Below are 22339 nucleotides of genomic sequence, written 5' to 3' on the forward strand. Positions count from 1 at the left end.
AGTTTCCGAAAACATAAGTTAACATATTAGGTTTTTCAAAGTTATTGTGCAATCGTGGAACTGTTGCTTTGCTAATACATTCACAACAGAATGGAATAAAAATATGGAAGGGATTCAACGCATTATTTAACTTTGTGGGTTCTTCTAGATATTTTGAATGTAACCTGAACTCACGTGAAAAGCTTTAAACCGTATCATTGCTGATATATCCATAGAACCCATCGTGTTTTAAGCGACTCACAGTAAATAACTTCTTGCTGATCCCAGCATCTGTCAATCGGGTTTCGGGGCATAGATTGAAGATTCCCTCTCGCGCTTCATTCATTCATTCAGACCAATGTCGAAAGCCTGATAATATTCTACGTTAGCAAAACATCCACAAAATTCTTAATTATAGACCTGGTTTTATTAATGTTAAGGAATTTTAAACAAAGATAAATTTTACAACATTCCGATGCCCTGCGCATGTTCCCTTTAGGTTTCACTTTGTCCAATCATAAGCAATACGTTTGACAGGAGATGGATGTAATCTTCCTCCACCATCTGCACATGCGACAGACCGGTAAAGCGTGGCTCTTGCGGTTCGAAAAATATCGGTTCATCTTCCGGTTCCACGCTTTTGGCATTTTCATTGCCCAGCCCATCATCAAACATGACCCGTTTGATGGAAGCGGATGATGATGGTTTTAGGATACCTCGCAGTACCGGTGTCGATGAACTACGGCCAACTTCCTGCCCATGGAGTCCGGCGATCGGGCTCATCACATGACCGGCGCTTCCTGCCACAGCTTGTTCGGTTGCGTCTTGGTGCTGTTGCTGTTGGTGCTGTAAATGCATTTTTCGCACCACATTAATGCGCATCGAATGTTGTGCACTGGTGCTGGCCGTTTGTTTTTTTGTCTGCTGAGAAGCTTTCGAACGATCGTTGGCAGTGCTAGTGGAACGATCTGTCATGTCGGCATCCGCATTACTGTCGTCAAGAGACGCATAAGGATCGTTAATGATAGGCACAGTGCCATGCTTTTTGCGCGATAGAATGCATTTCGCATCCTTCAGTATGCGCTTTTTCACGAAATCATGAAATATCAGCAGTTCCGAGCTTAGTTCGCGCTTGATCAGCTGCTTCTCGCGCTGGGAAAGGTTCGTATCTTTCAGCGCAAACAAACTCTGCGATGTTAGCAGCGTTAGAACGTACTCGAGTGCACAGACACACCGTTTGCTGTCCAGATGGGTGAGCAACTCGTTCGAAAGCGTAATAGCGTTGTTGGACGTGTAACTGGACACGCTTGTCATTGAGAGTGTTTTTGAGAATTGTACTCTTTTGCCGGTACGCGATACATCGGACGATGATGCAGGGGACGTTGCTCCGCCTAGTGCAGATCGATTAGCTCGTGATATAAGACCCATAGTAAGCGTACCATCCGTTGTATCATCGTGTTCCGCGACTTCACTAGCTGGCAATTCGTTCAGTGGAGTTTCATTGAAACTGTAATGTTGCTACAGAAAAAAAAAATATTCATCCTGCGCTATTATCTTGTTCACCTTCGCTAATTCGCTTACCAAATTTAAAACTTTCGTAAAGATGCACACCGCTTGAAGCAACGATCCGAAGCTCAGCTGCGCATAATTATCCGTGCTAAGTTTAGGCGCTCCAAACTGTATCTCTATCAGTGGACACCACTGGCTCGGTACAAACTCGACATCGCACAGAAGCGCCAGCAGGGGAGGACTGAAACACAGCAAACATTTGGCGCACAGGGACACTATCTCGATAAGATTATTCATCGCATCCACCAGCTCGTCGGAAGTATCGATAGCGCTTGGATCCATCTCCAGATCGGACACGATAAATCCAACATTGTCCGCCAACCCCGTTGTAAGACGTTTCAATATCTTCGGTCGGTAGAGTAGCGAAATGCAATGGTCCATAAGAAACTGTGTACATCGCTGTGTGGAAGTGAATAAAATTAGAATCATATACATTGATTGAATTTTGTGCTACATGTTTCGTTTATGTTCGCGTATTTCTTACCATAAGATTTAGTAAACTTTGGCTATGTTCCAGCCGCCACTCCTTTTCGTACGGTACCATCGTGCAAAGCAGTTCGAGAGTCTCGAGTATCAACACAAAAGCGCTGGGTTCGAGTGACTGCTTAGCGAGCATAAGCGAATCCATTAGGTATTCCTCATGAATACCAACGAAGAAGATGGCATCGCGTAAAAATCTGTATCCATGTTTGCTCAGCAGCGCTCGTACCAGATGTATGCCTTTGGAGTAAATCGGCCACCAATCCTGCGTTTGCCACTGTTGTTGCGTTTCCTGGAAGAAAAAAGAAAGTACAATTAATAATGGCACACAGATAAAACGAAAACGACTTTAACTTACGTTCGCCATAACATACGGACGTTGAAGCAACTCTTTCGGTGGCAACAGCTTCAACCATAGATAGTCTCCTACGTCGCTGTAAAGCAATTCCTCCGAGCTTTGACTTTCGGCAAGCAGAATCAACAGGTTCAACAGCTCCGAAACTAGTTTCTTTCGGCCGTACTCCGGTAGTACCGTGCCCGTGATGCTGAGCAAACGCTGAAATAGTTTGCCTTTCACCAACCAATTAACCCACCGCGTGGAGTTTGCTTGTACCATCGGGGATCCTGTCCCAGGTTGATCGAAACTTATGGTCAATTGCTTCAGCAAGTTAATGGCAAGCAGCAGCGAATTATACTGCTTGGCTTCGTTTATATCACTTCCGGTTTTTGCCTTCAAACCATGAGCCTGAATAGCAAGCTCTAGCGCATGTATTTCCTCCCCGGCAATGTCGACGGCCGAGCGTATAATTTCCGCAGCAATTGTATAATTTACCAGCAAGCGATCCGCTTGTATTTCGACCGTTTTAATTCCAATAGCAATCAGTGCTTCCTTGGCTCTCTGGTGTATATCAGCGTAAGTTACAGCCAGCAAACTTAGCAACTTTTCGGCCCGTATCAACATCTCGTCATCCTTATCCAGATCCTCGGTGTACTTGTGATCGAAATCGGAGAGTACGATTAGATACAGCTCGGAAAGCACGATCAAAGGTCTCATATCGTGCACATGTTCGACGCGTTCGACCAAAGTCGCTAACAAACGTTCGGCAAGATAGGTTTTGCAACGATCGGGCAACGAAATTCCCGGCTCTTTTTTACGCACGATCAGTACCAATAGATCCTTGAAGGATTGTAATCGTCCTAACCAGTCGGGTGTTTGATCTGCTCCACCATCCCAGCCACCACTGATGCTCGAATTGCCCTCGCTGCCATCTTTGTCGATGTGGCGCCCTCGAGAAGCATCCGGAAGATCTAGCACAATGTCAACCCAGCGTGAGAAGATGCTGTAAGTTTGTGTGAACCGTTCAAACACTTTCGCCAGCTCCGGTTCCATTTTGATTCCCGCGGCAGAATTAATGCGAAACAGCTCAATGCCAAGGATGTTAAACAGTTGGCTGTACGATCGCATATTGCTCGCAATCTGGTCGCTGAACAGCGGATTACATAGCGATAACCAAAAGTTCGGTTTCTGTAGCAGATCGTTCACCAACGCTTGCATGTTATTTTTCCAGAGCGCATGAAACAATGACATGATGCGCGACAACAACGGACTAGCAAGTTTGACCGGATCGTTTGAAATCGCTTCGAGGAACTCTTCCATGTACGTCGGTATGCCATCGTTGATCATCGTTTTTGGACGACCTTTTCCACTGGCTGTTGGTCCTGCTGCTCCTGCACCACTACCATCCTTCGCCAACAGCAATCGTCGGTCTGGTTTGCCATAGTACACCTTAAAGAAAGCTTCCGTAAGTCCCGGCTGCTTGTGAACGCACGACTCAACGAACTCCAGCACGGCAAGCTTCAAATCGTCACTCTCAATTTCATCGTGCAATCGTTCCAGGAACGTGTGCCGTATTTGGTCCGGTTCCATGTCCAAACATGCTAACAGAGACATACGAAATTCGATGGCAAATCTGCGCAACAAGCGACAGGACAGGATGGGCAGTCGGGGATTAAAAATGTTGCTCATGTAACCCGTTACCATCGGTATGATGCGCAATGTATCTCGTTGCTTCGGTTGCGTGTAAATCGCGGATTCCAATGGCGAAAGGTCATACTCGTGGATGTGTTTTTTTAGTCGCAGTATCTGCATCAGTATCGTCATCGAGTGTTGAATCATCAGATTTAGTTGCTGCTCCGGGACGAGCATCCAGTTCGACTCCCGTTCCATCACCGCCTGCAGGTACCCGTTGCCTAGACCAACGATCTTTAATAGCACCAAACCATTGTCACGGTTTAGCAAACTGTACACGCACGCATCTCTTAGCACGCGACGCGCATAATCGCTGTCCAGCTTTTCTTCGCTCAGCTGCAGAATTTCATAGATGTACTGTACGACGAATACCAACACGCGGTACCGATCGGATCCTGTCGCGTAGCGCCAATTGTTCGCGTGCGGCAGTACCTCTCGCAGCAAAAATATTGCTCCCGGCAGTTCCACACCGAACACATTATTGCGACCAAGCTTGGTGTACGTTTTGAGGAAGTTAAAATACGCCATCAGTAACGGGTAGCGACCAGCACTGCGTTCCACGTTCATTAGATAGTAGCCTACCAGGCTCGAATCATACCCTACACCGTTGGCGTACTCATGATAGGTTAAATTCGCATTGTTAATCGACGGAAGGATGTTTAGATTGATAATGCGCGTGTATATCTCCTGTTCGAACAGCGGCACCAAAGCGGTACAAACGTTCATACATTGAACCAGTAAGTCGATCGGTGGATTCGGAACCGATTTAAACTTGAGCAGCACATCGAAAACCATCTCTGTTGGGTGCACCATCTCCGAGGTGATGTCGTACGGTTGCTGTATGCGTCTGACGGCCACGGCTAAATACTTTAAACCGGCCGCAATCCGTTGCACACGTTCCGAGTTCAGAGTGCTCGTTGCTTGAGCATCTTCCAACAGTTCATTAATTTCGTGGTGTAGTGCATTGAAATAGTTGTAGCTGGTGCTGAAGTGCACGTATGTTCGCTGGTTTTGCATATCGCGCACGATCAGCTTTGTTCCCCGGGCGATGGTGAAATTAATCTTCCTAGAAGGTGTGTAATCGTGGCACAGTATAAACTCATCTTCGTTCGTGGAGGATGCACTCCGAATTTCGTACTGATTGCGACCAGTATAGAGTTCCGTGTAGACAGGCAAATTTTCCAAAAGTCCCTGTATGTAACTGTTTTGCGTAGATCCTGCCGTTGCTAGTGCGTACGCTACCTTGGATAGTGGTGTGAATTCCACGGGGAAATGTTCCAAGCTGATGTTAAAAAGCGCCCGAATGGGGTGATCTTCAAGCTTGCAGAACTCCGTAGCGATCGTCGGCGAGGTAAGCAGCTCGCTAAGCAGGTCGTAAATGTTGCTATGATGAGCGATCGATTCATCGGCATCAAACAGTTGGCACAAGAAGCCAAGATGGTTAAAGATGGATTTCCGTACAATGCGTGCCGTTAGGCTTTGATCCTTGAACATCGGATGCGATACGATCGCGTGAAGATACTCAAACACACCCAGCTTGATGGCTCGTGATCCTAACTGCTGGTAACGTCTGGTCGTATCCTCATCCTCTACCGTATGCTGTAGCCGAAAGTTGAACAGCATCCACACAAGCAGCAGTGGGCCATGCTCGGGAAATTGATGCAACGATACCATTGGTCCATCGAGGGCCGCCACCACACGGTCAATCCAATCGGCATCGTCGAACTTGTCAGACAGATCGAGAGTTCGGAAAACGAGTGCAAGTTCGTTGTAGGTTATGCGCTTTACCAACTCGGAATGAATTTCCGACCCCGGGTCCAAATGATCCTGCTGCTTACCGAACGAATGATCGCGGAAAAGTTTAAACAGTTGCTCCAACTCTTCCGGACTAATGCCACTGTAGTGCACAATCAGCAACAGGATCTGCAGTATTTCGTTCGTTTCCCGAAGCCTTCGTTCCGCACAAGCGACTCTCGTCTGTCCGTACATAATATCGGTGGGGATGGCTTTCTGCGTGCTAGGCGGATCGGCTATCAAGTGCGTTAGCTGTGTGAGGTAGGATTTTCTAAGCGCCGGCAAACCCATTCGCTCCACCACCTCACGGTACTCCTTCGAGTACGGGTGCGTCCCAGAGTGGAAGTATTCCAGCATATTTTTCAACACCTTTAGTTGCACCATCCGCTCCAGTGTGTGGTAAGTCCAAATGTCGTGCAAGAGTTTCACCATCGACGTTTCGGTGGAAATGTACTCCGCCAGTGCGGTGGCGGCCCCACGATATTCGTTCACCAAATAGTAACACAGTATTTGCCATGATTGAACGGCGTCAATGTCCTGTTGGAGAACATGTAATGAATGCACGGTACTGTTACATCTTTTGCTGTGCGGTTCACTTACCAAATATTGATGCAATTTGTTTGCGAAGGGTTGTAGCTTCAGTTGGTTTCTATCTTTGATCAACTTTTGTAACTTTTCCTCCGATGCTTTACTAGGCTTTTTGTAATGCAGAATACCGTCCACCAGTTCCTTGGACACTTGAAACAGTTTCTCTTTCACATCCGCATTCGGTGTGCCGTAGTGTATGCCAGAAACAAATTGCCACAGTTTTCTCCACTGGCTGGAAGGATTGCGAATTAAACGAGGTTATGTTAGCGTAAACAAAGCCAAACGAGCGGCAATCATGGGTAACTACCGTTTTCTTCATTAGCAAACCCACTTACATGATATCTCCATTGATGTCATTCATATTGAGTATTGAGTGTAACTAAAACTATAAAGCAATGTATGTAAATTGTTCAAAATAAAAGTATTTTCCAAATCAAATAGCTAAGCACTGTTGAACGTCGAATTAAACCCGGCAGCTGTAGGAGTCGAACTAGGTGAATAGAACAACCGTATGAAGGTGGATACTTTCAGCGCTGTTTGACATATTCCAATATGTGAAGCGGTGATTACACACGTGTTTGCTGAACCATGTGGAAAGTCTCTGGAATAGAGTTCAGTCCAATGCATAATTTGTAGCACAGGCTAAGTATCAATGTGAAGGAGTAAACCAATTTTTCTAAGGAAATTCGATATACGCTAAAGCGTCCGGTCCCAAACATTAGCATAAAGCGGGGAGCTGCTGTACATAATACGTAAAGAATATGCTTCCAGAGAATGAGAGAAATGCTGCACAAGAAAAAAATGGCTGGTGAGTATGTTTAATTTTCTTGTGGTTGCATTATTGAATGATTGTCCTGAGAATACTTGAAGTCAATTCATTTCGGAAAGTATATCCGCGGTCCAGTGACTATGAGCGGTTTCGCTAGTCATTATGAATCTTGACATCCGCAGCTTAACCCCTCGCAGTACACCTTATTTTATCAAGCCATGACGTCATCACGTTTTGTGTACATAAAACCTGCTAGAGTGACAGAGAAGCAAACAAATCTCGTTACGTTGTGCATCACCCGATAGGGACAGTCTACGGTGGGCTGCAAAAATCCAAAACAAGGTCAACTGTCAAACCTCTCTCGCTGTATTGAATCGAAATTTAATTGATTTTGATTAACTGCTCAACCGCAGCATAGTTTTATTGGCCGCGAAGGACTCCAAATCTTGCGCTACCCCGATCAACGTTCGCATTGCGTTCGGTTCATTGCGTGGCGTTGCGAACAAGAACGGTTTGATATCTGGCGAGCATCAATAGTAAAAAAATGTCATCATCATCAAGAAGATTGTGATCGTGCGACGAGACGGCCGTGTATGAGATAATAAATAGTATTACGATGGGCACTCGAAAACGCCTGGCTAAATGTAGCTGCATACGGTACCACAGGACATGTGATAACAGTAGCGCTGCGTGAGTCTCAGCTGTGTCGCTAGATTTCTTGTGGAAAAGGTGTCCGGTGAAAAGAACGGTGTACAAAACGACAAGACCTGCTCGGCCACTTCGGTCCGAACGCGGGAGCAACTGCTCCGATGGCTCAATCATTTACCTGGTAAGAATAATGTTTCTAATTCCTTTGTTCTTACTTTGATTCTTCTCGTCAGGTGTGTTTGGATTTCAGTTTAGTTGAAATTAATAAAAGTTGGATTCACCTTCATTGGCTGGCAAGTTTTTTTTGTGAAATTTCGCTGAGCTGCACTATTTGTTTACCTTTTGGTGCCAAAGTGAAAACAAAGATGGAACGGGGCGCATGCACGCGACAAACGTCCCGCTTACGCAGCAGGAGAGTAGATTTCAATACTGTTCGAGCAAATATTTGCCCATTAAACATGGGCCTTTGTTACGACGTTGACGTGAGCAATGCTCAGCTCTAGCGGCGCTGCGCTACAGAATGCAATTAAGGTTTATGGGCGGTTGCCTGGCAGCCTGATAGTGTCGTCAATGTTTGCATAAATAGGAACTAATTGATAATGCGCACCCTGGCGCTGAACGGGGAAGGCGTTCAATGACCCATGATCGTTTGTGGGTACACAATGCTGTTACATCTATGCAAAATGTTGTATCGCAACAAACTACAAGAACCATCATTATCAGGTCAAATGGAAATGTAAAACACTACCCGAAGCGTAATGAGCTTCCATGCGTTTCCAAACCCAACTTACAGTCAGTGTTGCATTGAATGGCCTACTATGGGATTGAATATCACCTGTGCAGTGTTCATTCAAGTGTTTCGTTCGCTAATCTTATCTAGTAGTTCGCCTCCACAAAACACCATGTCCAGTAAAAAGCTTCGTAAGCTGAACGAAGGTCGTTCTAGATATGGTGTAATTCCGAAACCATCCAATAAAATGTCGGTTTCTGCTCGCCGCAGGTTTCCAGTGAACCACCTTGGCAGCACAAAAAGCAACGAGCGTCTTCAAAACTCGTACGAATATCCGTCGGTACCACTGTGTTCAGCGAACGATGTTCAGCTTCGGTTTCTCTGCCCGGACGATCTCGAGGAGGTACGGACTTTGTGCCAGGATTGGTTCCCGATCGATTATCCTCTCTCATGGTACGTGGACATTACGTCCAGTACGCGCTTTTTCGCGCTGGCAGCAATCTACAACTTCAGCATCATCGGTCTCATAGTGGCAGAGATCAAATCGTACGGCAAGCTTAACAAAGAGGTAAAACGTTCGTGTTCGTGTGTCCCCGTGTCTCGTAACATCACTCGCAAATAGTGCGCTTTATTCCGTCCACAGGATCGAGGAATTCTGCCGGAATCGATGGGTCGAGATGCAGAGATTGGGTACATCCTTTCCCTGGGTGTGCATCGAAAGTACCGCCAAAACGGTATTGGTTCGCTATTGCTTGACTCACTCATCAACCACCTAACAACTGCCGAGCGACACAAGGTGAAGGCAATATTTCTCCACGTCCTAACCACGAATCGTACCGCCATACTTTTCTATGAACGAAGAGGGTATGTTTAGAAGAATAGGCCGTGCCGTTCTGAATAAATATCGAAAAATGTGTAGACTCATGTGTCATTCTTTCTTTTACTCATTTCAGGTTTGTTCTTCATTCCTTTTTGCCTTACTATTACTCGATTCGAGGCAAATGTAAAGATGGTTTCACCTACGTGTCCTACATCAATGGAGGCCATTCACCCTGGAGTTTATAATATCCTTTTCAAATCTAATCTTACACAATTTTAGTGATATTTGATTCCATTTCTGGATTTATGTGCTGCTATTTGTTTGTTTCTCAGTTTGATGTTCTAATATCTCCTTAACCACCAACTTTACCGATTATTTGAAGTACTGGTGCTCGCAGATTCTAACTGCCGGTGGACTTTGCCCATGGATCTGCGGTCGTATGCGGACGGCGTTTCGGTGGGTGTGCTATCGTACGGTCGGAAGATTTCACCTTCAGCAGGACGAATAGATGTCGGTTCTGGAATACCGGAGTGGCCACTACAAGCAAACATTTTCATTTCCGCTTCCCATCATTCATCGTTTACGACGTGCGATCCGCATCCTGGGAGCTCGTTTAGATAACCCTTTCCTAAACCACCTAACCAATGTTGGAATGCCTATGTATCACGCATGATCGGTCATAAAAAAAAACTTTCGTTCACCACAACAACCGCATTAACATGCATTGGCGTTCCATTTTTCATTTTTTTTTTTGCATTGGCCATCCTCTTTCGATTAGGTTAATCGTTATGCTCAGGACATATTTTTATACACTTTATACGTACGTAGTTTTTGTTTGCAACTAAGTAAATGAAACGCACCGATGATGGTCTCTTCGTCATATCAGTAATCAGTAAGCATTTTATTTGTGATATTACATTCTTCATCAGCTGGCCGAGTTATTAGGAGTTAGGTTGGGTAATAAACAAAAGAAGGAAATCTATTTTATAGCAGCTGTACATAAAAATGCAAAACGACCAACAAATTGTAACAAATCCTAGAAAGGCACACAGAAAGCTAAGTCATCTATATCGGGAAGGCACTCGAGAGAAAAGGAAAAAGTGGAATGTACTCATTAAAAAAAACGTTACAGATATTTTACGCATGCATCTATATAAAAGCATATTGAGTGGATGTTATAGAACACGGGATGGTTACGAAGCGTTCGCACATGATTTTTTAATTATTCGTTTTCAAGTGTGGTTTTAATTGATTTGGTAATACGAGTTAAGCGCACTCGGTTGACACTTAAGGAAAGGAGAAAGACAATTTGTTGCATAGATTGCAAAAAGTTTTATAATGCACACTGATACGTTGAGTTTCGTTTTTTGATTGGTTTATACTTTTGATATTTAATAACTCTCATTGAAATGATCCGCTTTAAAGCTGAATGATGTTTGCTGATAAAAGACCGTGAAATAGATTTTTTTAAATTAACTAATACGTTGAATTATCAAATGGTGCTAGATTCATTGATAAACCCTTTGAGATGCATTAGGAGATGTATGTTAAAAATTTTAAACGAATGAAACCATGAATGAATTTAAAAGTATCAAGTCATGCTTGCTGTGGCCTTCCGAATGCAAGCTTCTTTAGCGAAATTTGAAAACAAAAAGACAACTTGACCACGGACACAACGCAGAACGAGAATCGGGCGTAGATATGGATATGCATGTGTGTTAACATATAAGATGATATTTATTAAATGTAAGCAAGCAAAACAAGCAACACAACAAACAAATGAGACATCCTCTGAGGGACCGTGAAAGACAGAAGCAGAAAGTTTGTGTACGGTCAACAGGAACTGTTTAGTTTTCAAGTTATGCCAAAAATATAGTATAATTAATATGTAATACATCACTTGTGTGTATCGTATTTGTGCAGTTAACTGTTCATATAAAAAGTCAAATATCCAAAGATTGAATTGAGGGAATAATTATCCTTTCTCGCTAGATTTTCTCTGTTCTGTTGTTAACTGATTGGTTTCTTCTCGAATAATGAAACGGAATACTTGGCTTAAGGCTTTTCTTCCTCTGTATCCATAAGTATAGATCAACCATTGGTTCCAGCTGAGTATCAGATGGCTCCAAGTTGTTGAGGAGTTTTACCATCTTTACATCACATGAGCATTTTTGTATAGTACACTCTGATACGTCAGGTAGTCCTCTATGGGCACGAGCAGTGACGAGAACAAAACAAAATATGATGGAAAATTGTTGGTGGAGGTCAACCTCAGAATGAGAGGTTACGGATGGGTGACCAAACCGTGAAATGACAACGTGCTCAAGCAGTAGCGAGCACTAGCAAGAAAAAGCAGTACACTTTTTATAAAAAAACACGCTAAATTAATTTATTTCCGGTTCCGATTTATTCTAAAACTCTGTTCCTACAAAAGAAACTTCTTACATGAGCGTTCGTTTCACATGTCCTTTTTTGCTTTTCTTCGATTTCTCAGGGGTCTGGTCGCTTTTCCGTTTCGGTGCTTCAATATCCGCCACGCTGCCATCCGGCTTCACGCTAAATCCTTCAATGTATGGTTCCACCAGTTCAAAAACAAGCTTCTCGTGCTGTACATTCGTCGAATCCAGGCTCAACCGTACGACGACGGGATCGAACGCTTTGAACACAATATTTCCGCAACGCTGCGTCTGTTTCTCCTCGTCGTACACGAACCGGACGCCCGTTTTGATTTCTTCGTTATTACGCCCTGTCACATAAATCGTTCCCTCAAATCCATACTTTGGCACCAGTATCTGGAGGGCGTTCTTGCGAACGAATAAGATGTACGCTTGCTCATCCTCCGATCGCTTGCGGAAGAACAGATGCGTGTGCAAAGCAACGGACGCCCTACCAGCGTACTGTGCCATTCGGTTACGGTAGTTGAGGTTGTTACACAGGTTAGAGTTAATCTTTTTGTCAAGCAGCTCCGGATAGGTAGAATCTGCCCCGATACAAGCGGCCAGCAAACGGTGCACAATGATGTCAGCATAACGACGAATCGGAGACGTGAAGTGAGTGTAAATCGGAGCGGCCAAACCGTAATGGAAAAATTCATCCCGCTGCAGAGTGCCACTGATGAAATAGACGGCTTGCATCATACATCGCGTGGCCAGTATGCGCAGCATCGTGTTGAAGTATGGATTTTCCGGGTTTACTGCATTGTCTAAGCTGGATGCTAGTTCCTTTCCGCTTGTTGTTACAATCTCGAAGCCCTGATGTTGTGCAGCCTTCACCAGTGGCTCGTAGTTTGACTGGGGAGGACATGGATGGCGACGCAACATCGCACACTCGGGAAACTCTTGTTCGATCTTCTCCGCAACCGAAACGTTCGCGAGCAACATGAATTCCTCCACCATCGAGTTAGTTTCTAGCAGTTGCTTCGCCTTCACGTCGATAGGATCGTGTGTCTCGCTATCCACGTGGAAACGAATTTCAGGCGAAGCCAACACCAAGGCCCCTTTCTCCGTGCGCCGTTTTTTCAAGATTTTAGCGAGCCTGTTCAGCATTCGCAACGAAGTGGCCACCTCATTCGTTTGCTTTGAGTCATCGATGATAATTTGTGCCTCTTCGTAGGTGAGTGCATTTTTCGACTTGATCACACTTTTGTGGCACTTCGTCTGCTTTATGTTTGCCTCATCGTCCAACTCCCAGATACAGGAAAATGCGAATCGTTCTTCGCCACCGCGCAACGAACAAAGATTGGAACTGAGAAGCTCCGGTACCATGTCGATACGCTTATCGACCAAATAAACGGTTGTGGCGCGACTGGCAGCTTCCCGATCAATCGCAGTGTCCGGTCGAATGAAATGACTTACGTCTGCAATGTGAACGCCTACTTCAATGTTCCCGTTAGGTAAACGGCGAGCGTGCAGAGCATCATCAATGTCCGTACATCCGGGCGGATCTACTGAGCAGATGGTAATACCGCGCAAGTCTACTCGGCGCTTTAAATCTTCGCTTGTGATTACCCATGGCATCTGCGGCAGACAGGCTAGTACGTCCTCTGAGAAACGATTGTGCGGCACGTCATGCTCTAGCAGAATAACTTCATTCTCCGTTTCCTTTGAACCGATCGGTCCGAGCGCACGCACGAAATGACCCTGCGGGTAGCGCGAATGGCGTGGCCACTGGTCTATCGCTACAATAATACGTTGGGATAGGAGGGTCGCGGCTTGCCGCGTTTCGATTCGAATGCGCGGAATTTTGCGTTCTGCCGGCACAAAAATGTGACGAGTTGAACCCTGGATGTGGCTGGGTATTAGAATCCCACAGTACTGGCGCCATTTCCTTTTAATAATGCCAACCACTTTTGCTGTTGGTTCACGTTCTGCCGTTGGCTTTACGCTGAATGTTGGATCCGGTTCTACCATATCGCCCGGGTCGTTCTGTTCATCCACCAGCACCACATCGCTCGGGGCTTTCCATTCGCTCTCGGGCAGCATTTCGATCGCCACTAAATCTCCATCGACGGCACGGTTCAGATTCATACGTCCCTGAATGAGGACCGCTTTCTCAATGCCTTCGACCCGCACATACCCCTCGAGGTAATTTTCTCGCGAAGCCAAAAACCCACCCTGCATCAACTTTCCATTCTTGATGCCTTCGTGTATCTGCATTACGGTCAGATGCGATGGGAATAGTGGATCCTTTGAGGCGCACACTATGTCACGCTGAGCAATCTTATCCAGCAGATGCGCGTAATTCTCCTTTGCAGCTTCCATGTATTCCACCGCGGAACACGTGTTCAGACCGAGCTCGATGGCTTTAGCCCGATTATCGGCATCGTCCGAGAGCAATACGATGCGTACGCATGTATCTTTCCCCTTTCTCTGACGGAGATGTTCCTCGTACCATTCCGTCGCCGTCCGGATCATACGGTCGTTCCGGTCGTTCGCCGATTCGCCGGGCATTCGCTCCACGTACGTATCCTTGTGGTGTTCATTGACGAAGGTGTAGAACCTTCGCTCTGGATTGGACAGTATCGCTCGCAAACGTTTATATATTACTGCACTCCGATGCTTCACCTCATCCATCACCGTGTTGAGGATGATCACGTTCTGGATTGCGCTCTCCTCTAACAGATCCATCTGATAGAGTATGATATTCGTATCCAGTAGCAGATAGTGCGGGAAGGGATAACGCTCGCTAACGGATTTCGGAACTTTATCCAGCAGTACTGCATTCTCTTCCAGAGGGCACTTATGGCAGGCTGCCGAACCGCACCAGATGTCATCCCGCAAGTAGTGTTCGCGAACAATTTTCAGAATATTGCCGCGTTTGGTTTTCTTCATGAACACTTTGTTTGTCAACATGGTGCTGGTTTGCCGGTGGAAAACGTGGTTTATCGAACAACGTCGTCTGCATAAAGTATAATAATACTAGAGCAACAATGTTCCTCGGCACAGTGGGGAATCGAAATCACCTTCGATAATTGACACAAAATGTAGCGAATGAAACTGTTTCGACGAGTTTTTTGGACAAAAAATTACGCTACTCCACAGCTGCGTGTGGTTCGCCTCTTTGTAATGTGCTAAACGTCAAGCTGTCGTTTGGTTTCGCTGTGCCCCGAGATGTCGGAACCTCGCAGCTAGTCACACCGAGGCAACATATACACCTTGATTGCCGTAATGGATGTAAATAAACACCAAACTCGTCCTGCATTCCGATAATCAGTAATCTCCCGTAGTTATCGCTGGAAAAGCGAGGCACAATTACGACATTCCAGAGCACCAACCACACACGACCATGTCTGAGGAAACGTAAGATGAAATCTAATGAAGAACATTTAGCCAGATGCGTTACTGTTTTCCATTTTTCCTCCCTATCGCCGACAATGCTTTTTAGCTCCGATAGCGAAAGTCAGGACATCCAGGAGCACAACGAAACGGTCAGAGCACTATCGGGTGGATTGCTGCAGATCTATGAGCCTAAGCTGAAGGAAGTTAAGGAAAGTTTGAAGGAACTAATGTGAGTGATTCCTGTGAGCGACGATATCTTGGTGCTGCATGTCAATGAGCCATTTTAATCTCCAACTGGAACTTTTTCCACAGAAACAAACAGAATGATCTGCAAATTGCGATGACCAGTGAAAAGAACGCGTTCTCCAGTCGGCAGATACAGGAAGTGAACGATATGGTAAGTGGGCAGAATTTAGCACTTTGCTGGATTGTGCATCGTTTGTGTGATAATTTACGCAATTCTTGTTGAATACTGGAACGTAGTGTTTAACGGCTAAATTTGCGTGGAAGATAAAAAGCCTTCGGTCTTTTCGTGCAAAGGCTTTGCTAAAGAAAAGTGTGGAATATTCGTAAAGAATTAGAAACATTTTCCATCGGCAGATAGAAAGTATGTTAACGGGAAATGTATCTTTTGTTCCTACGTCACAAGCCTATTCCTTTGTTGACGTCTCGCCGAGAAACCTGTCAAAGTGATCAACGTGCAACAAACAGTGTTTACCATAGGAAAAGTGTTACTATTGGGAGAAATTTACCTAAATCCTGTTGTAAAAGCGGCGCAATATGCCTCTTATTGTCATCACCGGTTTACCGCGCAGTGGGAAAACAACCCGTGCAAAAGAGTTGGACAAATATTTTACCGAAAACGGTAAAGGGCCCGTCCACATTGTGTCTGAGGCGGACTGTATTGTACGGTCCGGGTACGGTGTAAAGGAAAGCTTTATCGATACGACCAAGGAAAAACAAATCCGAGCCAGCCTGAAGTCGGAAGCTATGAAACTACTAACCAAATCATCGCTGGTCATTATGGATGGCACAAATTATATTAAAGGATATCGGTACGAAGTTTTCTGCATGAGCAAAAACGCTCGTACGACGCAATGTACGGTACATTGTGCCATGACTGTTGAGCAGCGGGAGGCCCGAAGAAATGAAATTGTTCAGAATTCTGCTACCGGTGGGAGTGATCTAGATGCCGACACGTTCGATGCTCTTTGTCAACGGTACGAGGAACCGCAAGACAGCAGCCGTTGGGATCGTCCCCTGTTCACGGTGTATGGCGAGGAAGAGCTCAACCTTTCCCAGATCAACAGCGCTTTATACGACCAGGCACCGTTGCCACCGAATTTAGCTACACAAAATGTAAGTACATTTATTTGGAGATTGTAGAACAAACGGATTCTGATACGCTCATTGCTTCATTTTTCATTCAGATGCCACTAAGTGCAACGAACTTTCTGTTCGAACTGGATAAAACGACGCAGACAATCATCGATCAGATTGCTTCCGCTAGGAAAATCGGCCTCGACGGACCGGTAGAAATTCCTCAGGCAGGAATGCGTGCGGAAGTGCCAGCGAATATGAGCGTAGCGCAATTAAATCGACATCGGAGACAGTTTTTGAATTACGTTAAATTGCATACGAACGTTAGCTCAGACATTAGCAAAATACCAGCAATTTTTGTACAATTTCTCAATACCAATACAAATGGCGCTTAAATCAGCGTTTGGAAAATTGATTCATGCGTTTTTTTTATTAGTTTAATTAATCTTTCTAAATTAAAAACCGGCTTGGGCGCGGTCCGATAGTCTATTGGTTGCGGCGTCGGTCTTCATACGACAGCAAGGACTGATCATCCGGTTACGTGGTTAAAAATAAGTCTATCTATATTTGAAAAAAATAAACGCGTTATGATACTTCTTTTGCGGTTAACTACATAAACTCCTTTACTTTTGGTTGCTTCTAGGTGCTGAAGACCAAAGCATACAAAGAGAAGGTTTCACGCATAAAAATGCAAATGCACCAAATCCATCAACGGACAAAGAATCTCAGGGTAACATTTTCACGTCTAGAATAAAATTAAACCATGTTCTAATTTAGTCTTGTACTCCTTCCCATAGGCAAAAGCGTTGGAAATCCAGGAACTGAAAGTGAACCAATGTGCAACGAAGTTACAACAATTGCATTATGAAGAATCGCTGGTGGCAAATAGTAAAAGAACTCCACGAAAGTCGTAATCCCCTACTTCGATTTGAATGATGATGCTCAAAGCGTTAGGAGAAACGTCGTGCTAACCAGGAACCCGTTGGCATGCAAATGGCGCATTTAATGGTTCTTTACATACAGGCTGCAGGGGACTATTGTCCCATTGGTAAGACTACAGACAGACGTGTGCGCAACGACAGCTGTCTTCTTAACGAAGCAATCTTAACAATTACAAAACGAATGTGGAATGGAACGAATAGTGAGAGTTGTCTGAAGGCGGTAGACATTTTAGCAGCTTCATTCGAAATGAGTGTAAATCGTGCCTGAAGGAATCGTTGTGGCCCATCGTTGTTGGAGATCGTGTGTGTGTGTGCGTGTGTATATGTGCACCAAAGCCATTCTCAGAGGCGTCTCCAATATTTTATCTTCCAAAAAGTGGAAACAAGTTTTGTCCTGGGGTGTTTCACAGTACACAAACACACAACACTACGCACAGAGCAGAGCGAACGGAAACAATCAAATAAAAAACAAGTAATCTAGACGTGTAAATTTTCGTTCACATTTTCCTTAATGCTATAATGACGTTTATTCTGTTAGTTTCTCTAGTAGTAAATATAGTAAAAACAAGTGTCACTGCAATAGTGCCGACATACCCGTTCACACAAAAAAAAACACACACACAACACTGGAATGTGTCCCACTGTATAATGAATACAGTGAATGCAATTTGTCTGTAGTTTTAAACAAATCTGTTGCACACCTAATTACACTGTTTACCACTACTTCTGATAGCTGCCTCCGGCGACAATCGGTTGATCGTCCTCCAAATTTTCCAATGCCTCCTTGGGTGGTGCGTATCCGGGACGAGTTTCTGAAACATGAGAAAACAACACGGTCAATTAAATAACAAAATCAACTCAAACGTTGTAACAAACGCCATCTAAGTTGCACATGCGGTTTTTCATGCAAGCAAATTCCCACTCGAAAACATGCGAAAACGAAAGCAAGAGAGCAAGGGACAGCTAGGAAAGGCACAAAACCATTAGTAACGGGTAGTAAAGTAAAGTAGTAATAAGGCGTTTTATAAACGACAACCTCTACGTTTGTTACGACGTTTGTTTCAGTTCTCTTCAGGGAGCCATCGGTTAATGATACACACTAGGCATGGTTGGCACGTGCTCCACGTTGGAGTGTACAACAAAAGGTAATTAATCTCCCAATGATAATGCCGCCTTGTGATGATAGAAGCAATCTTTTTGCTTGTGGCAATTATTTGCAGATATATAATGTGCGTCGTAATCAACATGATACGGTTCATTCCGCCAGAGACAATAAAAACGTTAGTACAATGTTGCCGGATAGTACACATCATTGCCAGAGGATCCCTTATCATCTTCTTATTGTGACAATAGTAGAAGGCTGCAGCCATTGCGGTCCAGTGTCCATCTAACCGTAGCATGCATCCCAATCATGGCTTAACTGCGATAGAGACTAGTGCGTAGCGTGTGTCAATTGGTTTTACTATTTAAATAATTCTACTAGAAGAATACTACTAAAGTACCACAGAAACACGCACCAACGTAAATTGAGTTATGAAACAAATATTATTCTATTAAACCCACCTTTGCAGCGTGGAATTGAAATTGAGCACAAACTGAGCATCGATTGTAGTAAAAAGCGCAGGAAAGAGGTTGAACGATCGTTTTGTGGTAGTATGTAATACGCCATTTTCGCCGCATTTTTTGGATAACAATAGTGTTATTGTCTTCTCTGCATATCGATGATTCGCACACTTTCGTTAGCAATAAGCCATGTTGCCAGGCCGTAAATGAATTACTCACTCGAAGGGTATAGACCAAACGAAGAATATATACGTTTGTTTTTATTTGTATACGCTCATCTACCAAACTCACAGCAGTAAAGGAACGCTGCGAGCCAAAAACAAGAAAACCAAAAATGCAAACTTATGAAAAAAGGTACATCGTCAACGCAACGCAAATGAACAGTGCCAGTGTTGTGGTCTTACTTTGTAAGGATTTGTTCGCTTAGTCTTTTGTTACCTTGAGGTTTTAACAGTGTGTGTGATAAGACCCAATGTGGCAATGATTCCATACGGTGTCAGTACACTGACGAAGAATTTTCGCACCTATCCCTAACCCTGTACGAATTTATACTATATTATCAAGTAGAACTTCCAGAAAGCAAAAAAAGAAAACAAAACACATTAGTTTAATGGCACATCGTACAGTTGCCCGTCGGGAGCCGCAATCGGTTTGCCATTTGACGTCTTTTCCGAACACGCCTTGGGCACGTGATGGGCAACGTTTCCATTCGAGGCAGTCTTTGAATCTACGTGGCTATCATCATTAGCTTTTTCCTCACCATCGTGCAACTCCTCCTGAACGGTCGATTCCGACAGGATGGAGTTAGTTTTGGCCAGATGTCCATTTGAGATACCATCCCCGCCTAAACCCGACCCATGCGTCCCATTTTCCTTTAGCTTAACGCCCGTTAAGCTATCCTCTTTTTGTTGTTGCTTACCCTGGCTGCCGAAGCGATCGGTTAGTTTTTGTACGGCAACGTGGAGCACGAACAGTACCAGTGCCGCTATACCAAAAGCACGAAACGTGGAGCTACCACCGATGCGTTCGAATAGGTTACCGGCCAACAAGCTGCCCAGTGATACACCGACTCCTTCGAAAACGGCACCAACAAGTCCCTAAAGCAAGAATCGGAGAAAATAATGATTAATATGTTCCTGCGTACTCTTATGGTTTTGCTTGCACCTAACTAACCTGCATTGTGGCCTCTGTTCCGGGTGGTGCAACGATACTTGCATAGGATGCCATCGTTGCATAGAACAGTCCGAAGGTGATACCGTTCATAAATTCGATCGGTATTACCCACCAGGGATCGGTAAGCAGCGAGTAAAGCAAAAAACGTACACCGAATCCTAACAGTACCAAGCTCATTGCATGGATGTGGCCAATCTTTTTCAGAATCCAGCCGGACAGGAAAAAGAACGGCAGTTCACCGCCGAACGTTTGAATCGACATGATGATACCTTCCAAGGTTTTAATCCACGTCGAATGACCACATCTGCCAAAGAGAGAGAAAGAGAAAGAGAATGTGTGAAAAGGAATTGCAGTTGGATCTGGTGAGAAACGTTACTTACCCTTCTTGTGCGCTTGCAAGATCTTCCAAATGCCAGAACAAAAAGTTCCAGATTAATGCCGTTCCAAAACCGATCAACACACACCAGCAGAAGAATACCACAATGCGGAAATTGACAAATATTTTACCAACGTCCTTCAGGATGTTAGTTGAAAGACGTGTTTGAGTGTGCTGAAATGGGTAAAAAAGGAAGAGTTTAGTATGTTATCTAATTCTTATGCACTGCGCATCTTACCTGTAGTTTAGAGGAGCATAGCATATCGAAACCGATTAGTACGACGGTCATGTAAAACACGATCGTATAATCCTTCGTCAGTTTACCCTCCGACAGTGTGTCTACAAGAAAGCCGGCAAACAGTGAAACTGTACCCCAACCGATCGAACCCCACAGTCGCTGGTTGCCGTACAGATGGGGCTTATCGCCAAGCATCTCGAAGCAGATCGCATCGCCCACGCTCACGACGACAGCCATACCGGCCCAGCTGAAGATCAGAAACAGGAACAGTAACCAGAACTGGTAGAGTCCTGTCACTTCGCTGTCCGCAATTTTCGAATGCGAGATGGCGCCCATCACCTGCTCGTTGTTGCACTGCACCTGGCAGCTGGTCCGGAAGTCAGTCATGTTGGATGGGCAGTAGAGCGGAACCCGATTGTCATCGATTTTGCCTTCGCGCAACATAAAGAACAGACACTCGTCGACCAGATTAATGTGGTTGTTGGGTACAACACCCGTCAGTCTTAGGATACGGTCGGTGGGAATGTTCTTCTCGTCGCAGTACTTCGACACATTCCAGTACTTGCACACTGTGTCCCACATCCACGGTTCCGTGCGACATTCCATGTCGCAGAGTAGTGAACCGTTGTTCTCATTGGTGGTGATGCTTTCCACCAGGCAGGAGTCGATAGTGGTACCATTTTCTGGACAGTATTTCAGATCTGCTGCTCCGTTGTGGCAATGGAATGTTACGGTCGAGTCCTGAGGGATGGCCGGTATGAACATGATCAGAAAGAACGGAACGGCTGTAAGAATCTAGCGTAAGGGAACAACAGAAAGAAACAGAAATATAAGGGAAAGATTTCATGAGGGCATTCATTGTTCACAACTAGGTCGAGCTGCGGATGTTACCTGAAATATCAGGAACAGTAGCTTCTGACGCTGAAACCGATCGGCAATGATGCCGAACAGTGGCTTCACCAGCATGCCCACGATCGGCAGCACCGTGTAGATCGTTCCGACAATCACCGTCGAGAAGCCAAGTTGCCGTACGAGTGTCGGCATAAAAGGTACTACCGGAGCCGTTCCTGAAAGTAAACGAACAGGTCACACAACGCGATAAAAAAGGGTGGTCTCGATTTCGACACATCCACTATCATAATGCCAGATTATTCGAACACGCGTGTGTCGTTACGGTAATAATTTTAGTTTGCCACTTGGAAGTTAATGCCATGTAATGGTCAATTTGGAACACTAGTATCTAGTACTTCTTACATAATTGTCGCATTCTATTTTAAATCACACCGTTACAGCAGCAAATGTTACAAAATGAAGACCACGAAAATAGCTCTTCTAAGGGGTGTAACATTGAAATTCTTCCTTTCGGCAAAAGAAATAACCGGTTTAGAGTCGTAAATCATCATCGCGCAGCTGGAAGCCGGCTTTTGGATGTTCTGCTTTCTTTCGGGATGCATCCAAACAAGAAGAAAAGCGCTTACCTGCATTGAAGAGGAAGTAGTGCGCCTTCATCGGCAACAGTTTCTTGTTAATCTCGAGCTGCACCAT

At 44.8% G+C, this 22339-nt stretch overlaps 6 protein-coding genes across 7 annotated transcripts; 3 read left to right on the forward strand and 3 right to left on the reverse strand.

The window, feature by feature from the left end:
• Positions 1-474: 474 nt before the first annotated feature.
• On the reverse strand, positions 475-6800 carry LOC128712671 (nucleoporin Nup188). Its single transcript, XM_053807559.1, has 6 exons — positions 6775-6800; positions 6452-6671; positions 2387-6388; positions 2033-2320; positions 1561-1947; positions 475-1497 (listed from the first exon to the last, which is right to left on the reverse strand). Exons 1-6 carry the CDS (start codon positions 6798-6800, stop codon positions 475-477), a joined length of 5946 nt encoding a protein of 1981 aa, XP_053663534.1.
• A 1217-nt stretch (positions 6801-8017) lies between these two features.
• Positions 8018-9914, forward strand: LOC128713402 (N-alpha-acetyltransferase 60). The gene is made up of 5 exons (XM_053808261.1): positions 8018-8037; positions 8857-9154; positions 9209-9450; positions 9540-9650; positions 9776-9914. The coding sequence occupies exons 1-5, from the start codon at positions 8018-8020 to the stop codon at positions 9912-9914; spliced, it is 810 nt and encodes a 269-aa protein (XP_053664236.1).
• A 1933-nt stretch (positions 9915-11847) lies between these two features.
• LOC128712672 (exosome complex exonuclease RRP44) lies at positions 11848-14757 on the reverse strand. Its single transcript, XM_053807560.1, has one exon. It carries the CDS (start codon positions 14755-14757, stop codon positions 11848-11850), a length of 2910 nt encoding a protein of 969 aa, XP_053663535.1.
• A 433-nt stretch (positions 14758-15190) lies between these two features.
• LOC128713506 (biogenesis of lysosome-related organelles complex 1 subunit 6) lies at positions 15191-17417 on the forward strand. Its single transcript, XM_053808365.1, has 5 exons — positions 15191-15204; positions 15290-15412; positions 15496-15580; positions 17147-17233; positions 17301-17417. The coding sequence occupies exons 1-5, from the start codon at positions 15191-15193 to the stop codon at positions 17415-17417; spliced, it is 426 nt and encodes a 141-aa protein (XP_053664340.1).
• Positions 15797-16898, forward strand: LOC128713505 (protein KTI12 homolog). Its single transcript, XM_053808364.1, has 2 exons — positions 15797-16542; positions 16614-16898. Exons 1-2 carry the CDS (start codon positions 15964-15966, stop codon positions 16896-16898), a joined length of 864 nt encoding a protein of 287 aa, XP_053664339.1. The 5' UTR covers positions 15797-15963.
• A 747-nt stretch (positions 17418-18164) lies between the features above and the next one.
• Positions 18165-22339, reverse strand: LOC128711620 (major facilitator superfamily domain-containing protein 6). Of its 2 annotated transcripts, XM_053806502.1 has the most exons (7): positions 22273-22339; positions 21686-21861; positions 20795-21589; positions 20561-20730; positions 20181-20484; positions 19927-20104; positions 18165-18256 (listed from the first exon to the last, which is right to left on the reverse strand). In XM_053806502.1, the coding sequence occupies exons 1-7, from the start codon at positions 22337-22339 to the stop codon at positions 18165-18167; spliced, it is 1782 nt and encodes a 593-aa protein (XP_053662477.1). The 2 variants fall into 2 exon arrangements, with proteins under 2 accessions (XP_053662477.1, XP_053662476.1); XM_053806501.1 differs by lacking the exon at positions 18165-18256 and having other exon boundaries at positions 19610-20104.

The sequence above is a fragment of the Anopheles marshallii genome, chromosome 3, assembly GCF_943734725.1.
Source record: "Anopheles marshallii chromosome 3, idAnoMarsDA_429_01, whole genome shotgun sequence".
Taxonomy (NCBI): domain Eukaryota; kingdom Metazoa; phylum Arthropoda; class Insecta; order Diptera; family Culicidae; genus Anopheles; species Anopheles marshallii.

Coding starts and splice junctions, on each gene's coding strand:
- LOC128712671 (XM_053807559.1), bottom strand. CDS start 6,800: ATGAATGACATCAATGGAGATATCAT. Junction 6,672..6,774: donor GACATCAATGGAGATATCAT/GTAAGTGGGTTT, acceptor CAATCCTTCCAG/CCAGTGGAGAAAACTGTGGC. Junction 1,498..1,560: donor TTACGAAAGTTTTAAATTTG/GTAAGCGAATTA, acceptor TTTTTTCTGTAG/CAACATTACAGTTTCAATGA.
- LOC128713402 (XM_053808261.1), top strand. CDS start 8,018: ATGGCTCAATCATTTACCTG. Junction 8,038..8,856: donor ATGGCTCAATCATTTACCTG/GTAAGAATAATG, acceptor TGCTCGCCGCAG/GTTTCCAGTGAACCACCTTG. Junction 9,651..9,775: donor CATTCACCCTGGAGTTTATA/ATATCCTTTTCA, acceptor CACCAACTTTAC/CGATTATTTGAAGTACTGGT.
- LOC128712672 (XM_053807560.1), bottom strand. CDS start 14,757: ATGTTGACAAACAAAGTGTTCATGAAGAAAACCAAACGCGGCAATATT.
- LOC128713506 (XM_053808365.1), top strand. Junction 15,413..15,495: donor GAAAGTTTGAAGGAACTAAT/GTGAGTGATTCC, acceptor CTTTTTCCACAG/AAACAAACAGAATGATCTGC. Junction 15,581..17,146: donor TACAGGAAGTGAACGATATG/GTAAGTGGGCAG, acceptor GGTTGCTTCTAG/GTGCTGAAGACCAAAGCATA.
- LOC128713505 (XM_053808364.1), top strand. CDS start 15,964: ATGCCTCTTATTGTCATCACCGGTTTACCGCGCAGTGGGAAAACAACC. Junction 16,543..16,613: donor CGAATTTAGCTACACAAAAT/GTAAGTACATTT, acceptor TTTTTCATTCAG/ATGCCACTAAGTGCAACGAA.
- LOC128711620 (XM_053806501.1), bottom strand. CDS start 22,339: ATGGTGCAGCTCGAGATTAACAAGAAACTGTTGCCGATGAAGGCGCAC. Junction 21,590..21,685: donor TACTGTTCCTGATATTTCAG/GTAACATCCGCA, acceptor CCCTTACGCTAG/ATTCTTACAGCCGTTCCGTT. Junction 20,105..20,180: donor GAACAGAGGCCACAATGCAG/GTTAGTTAGGTG, acceptor TTCTTGCTTTAG/GGACTTGTTGGTGCCGTTTT.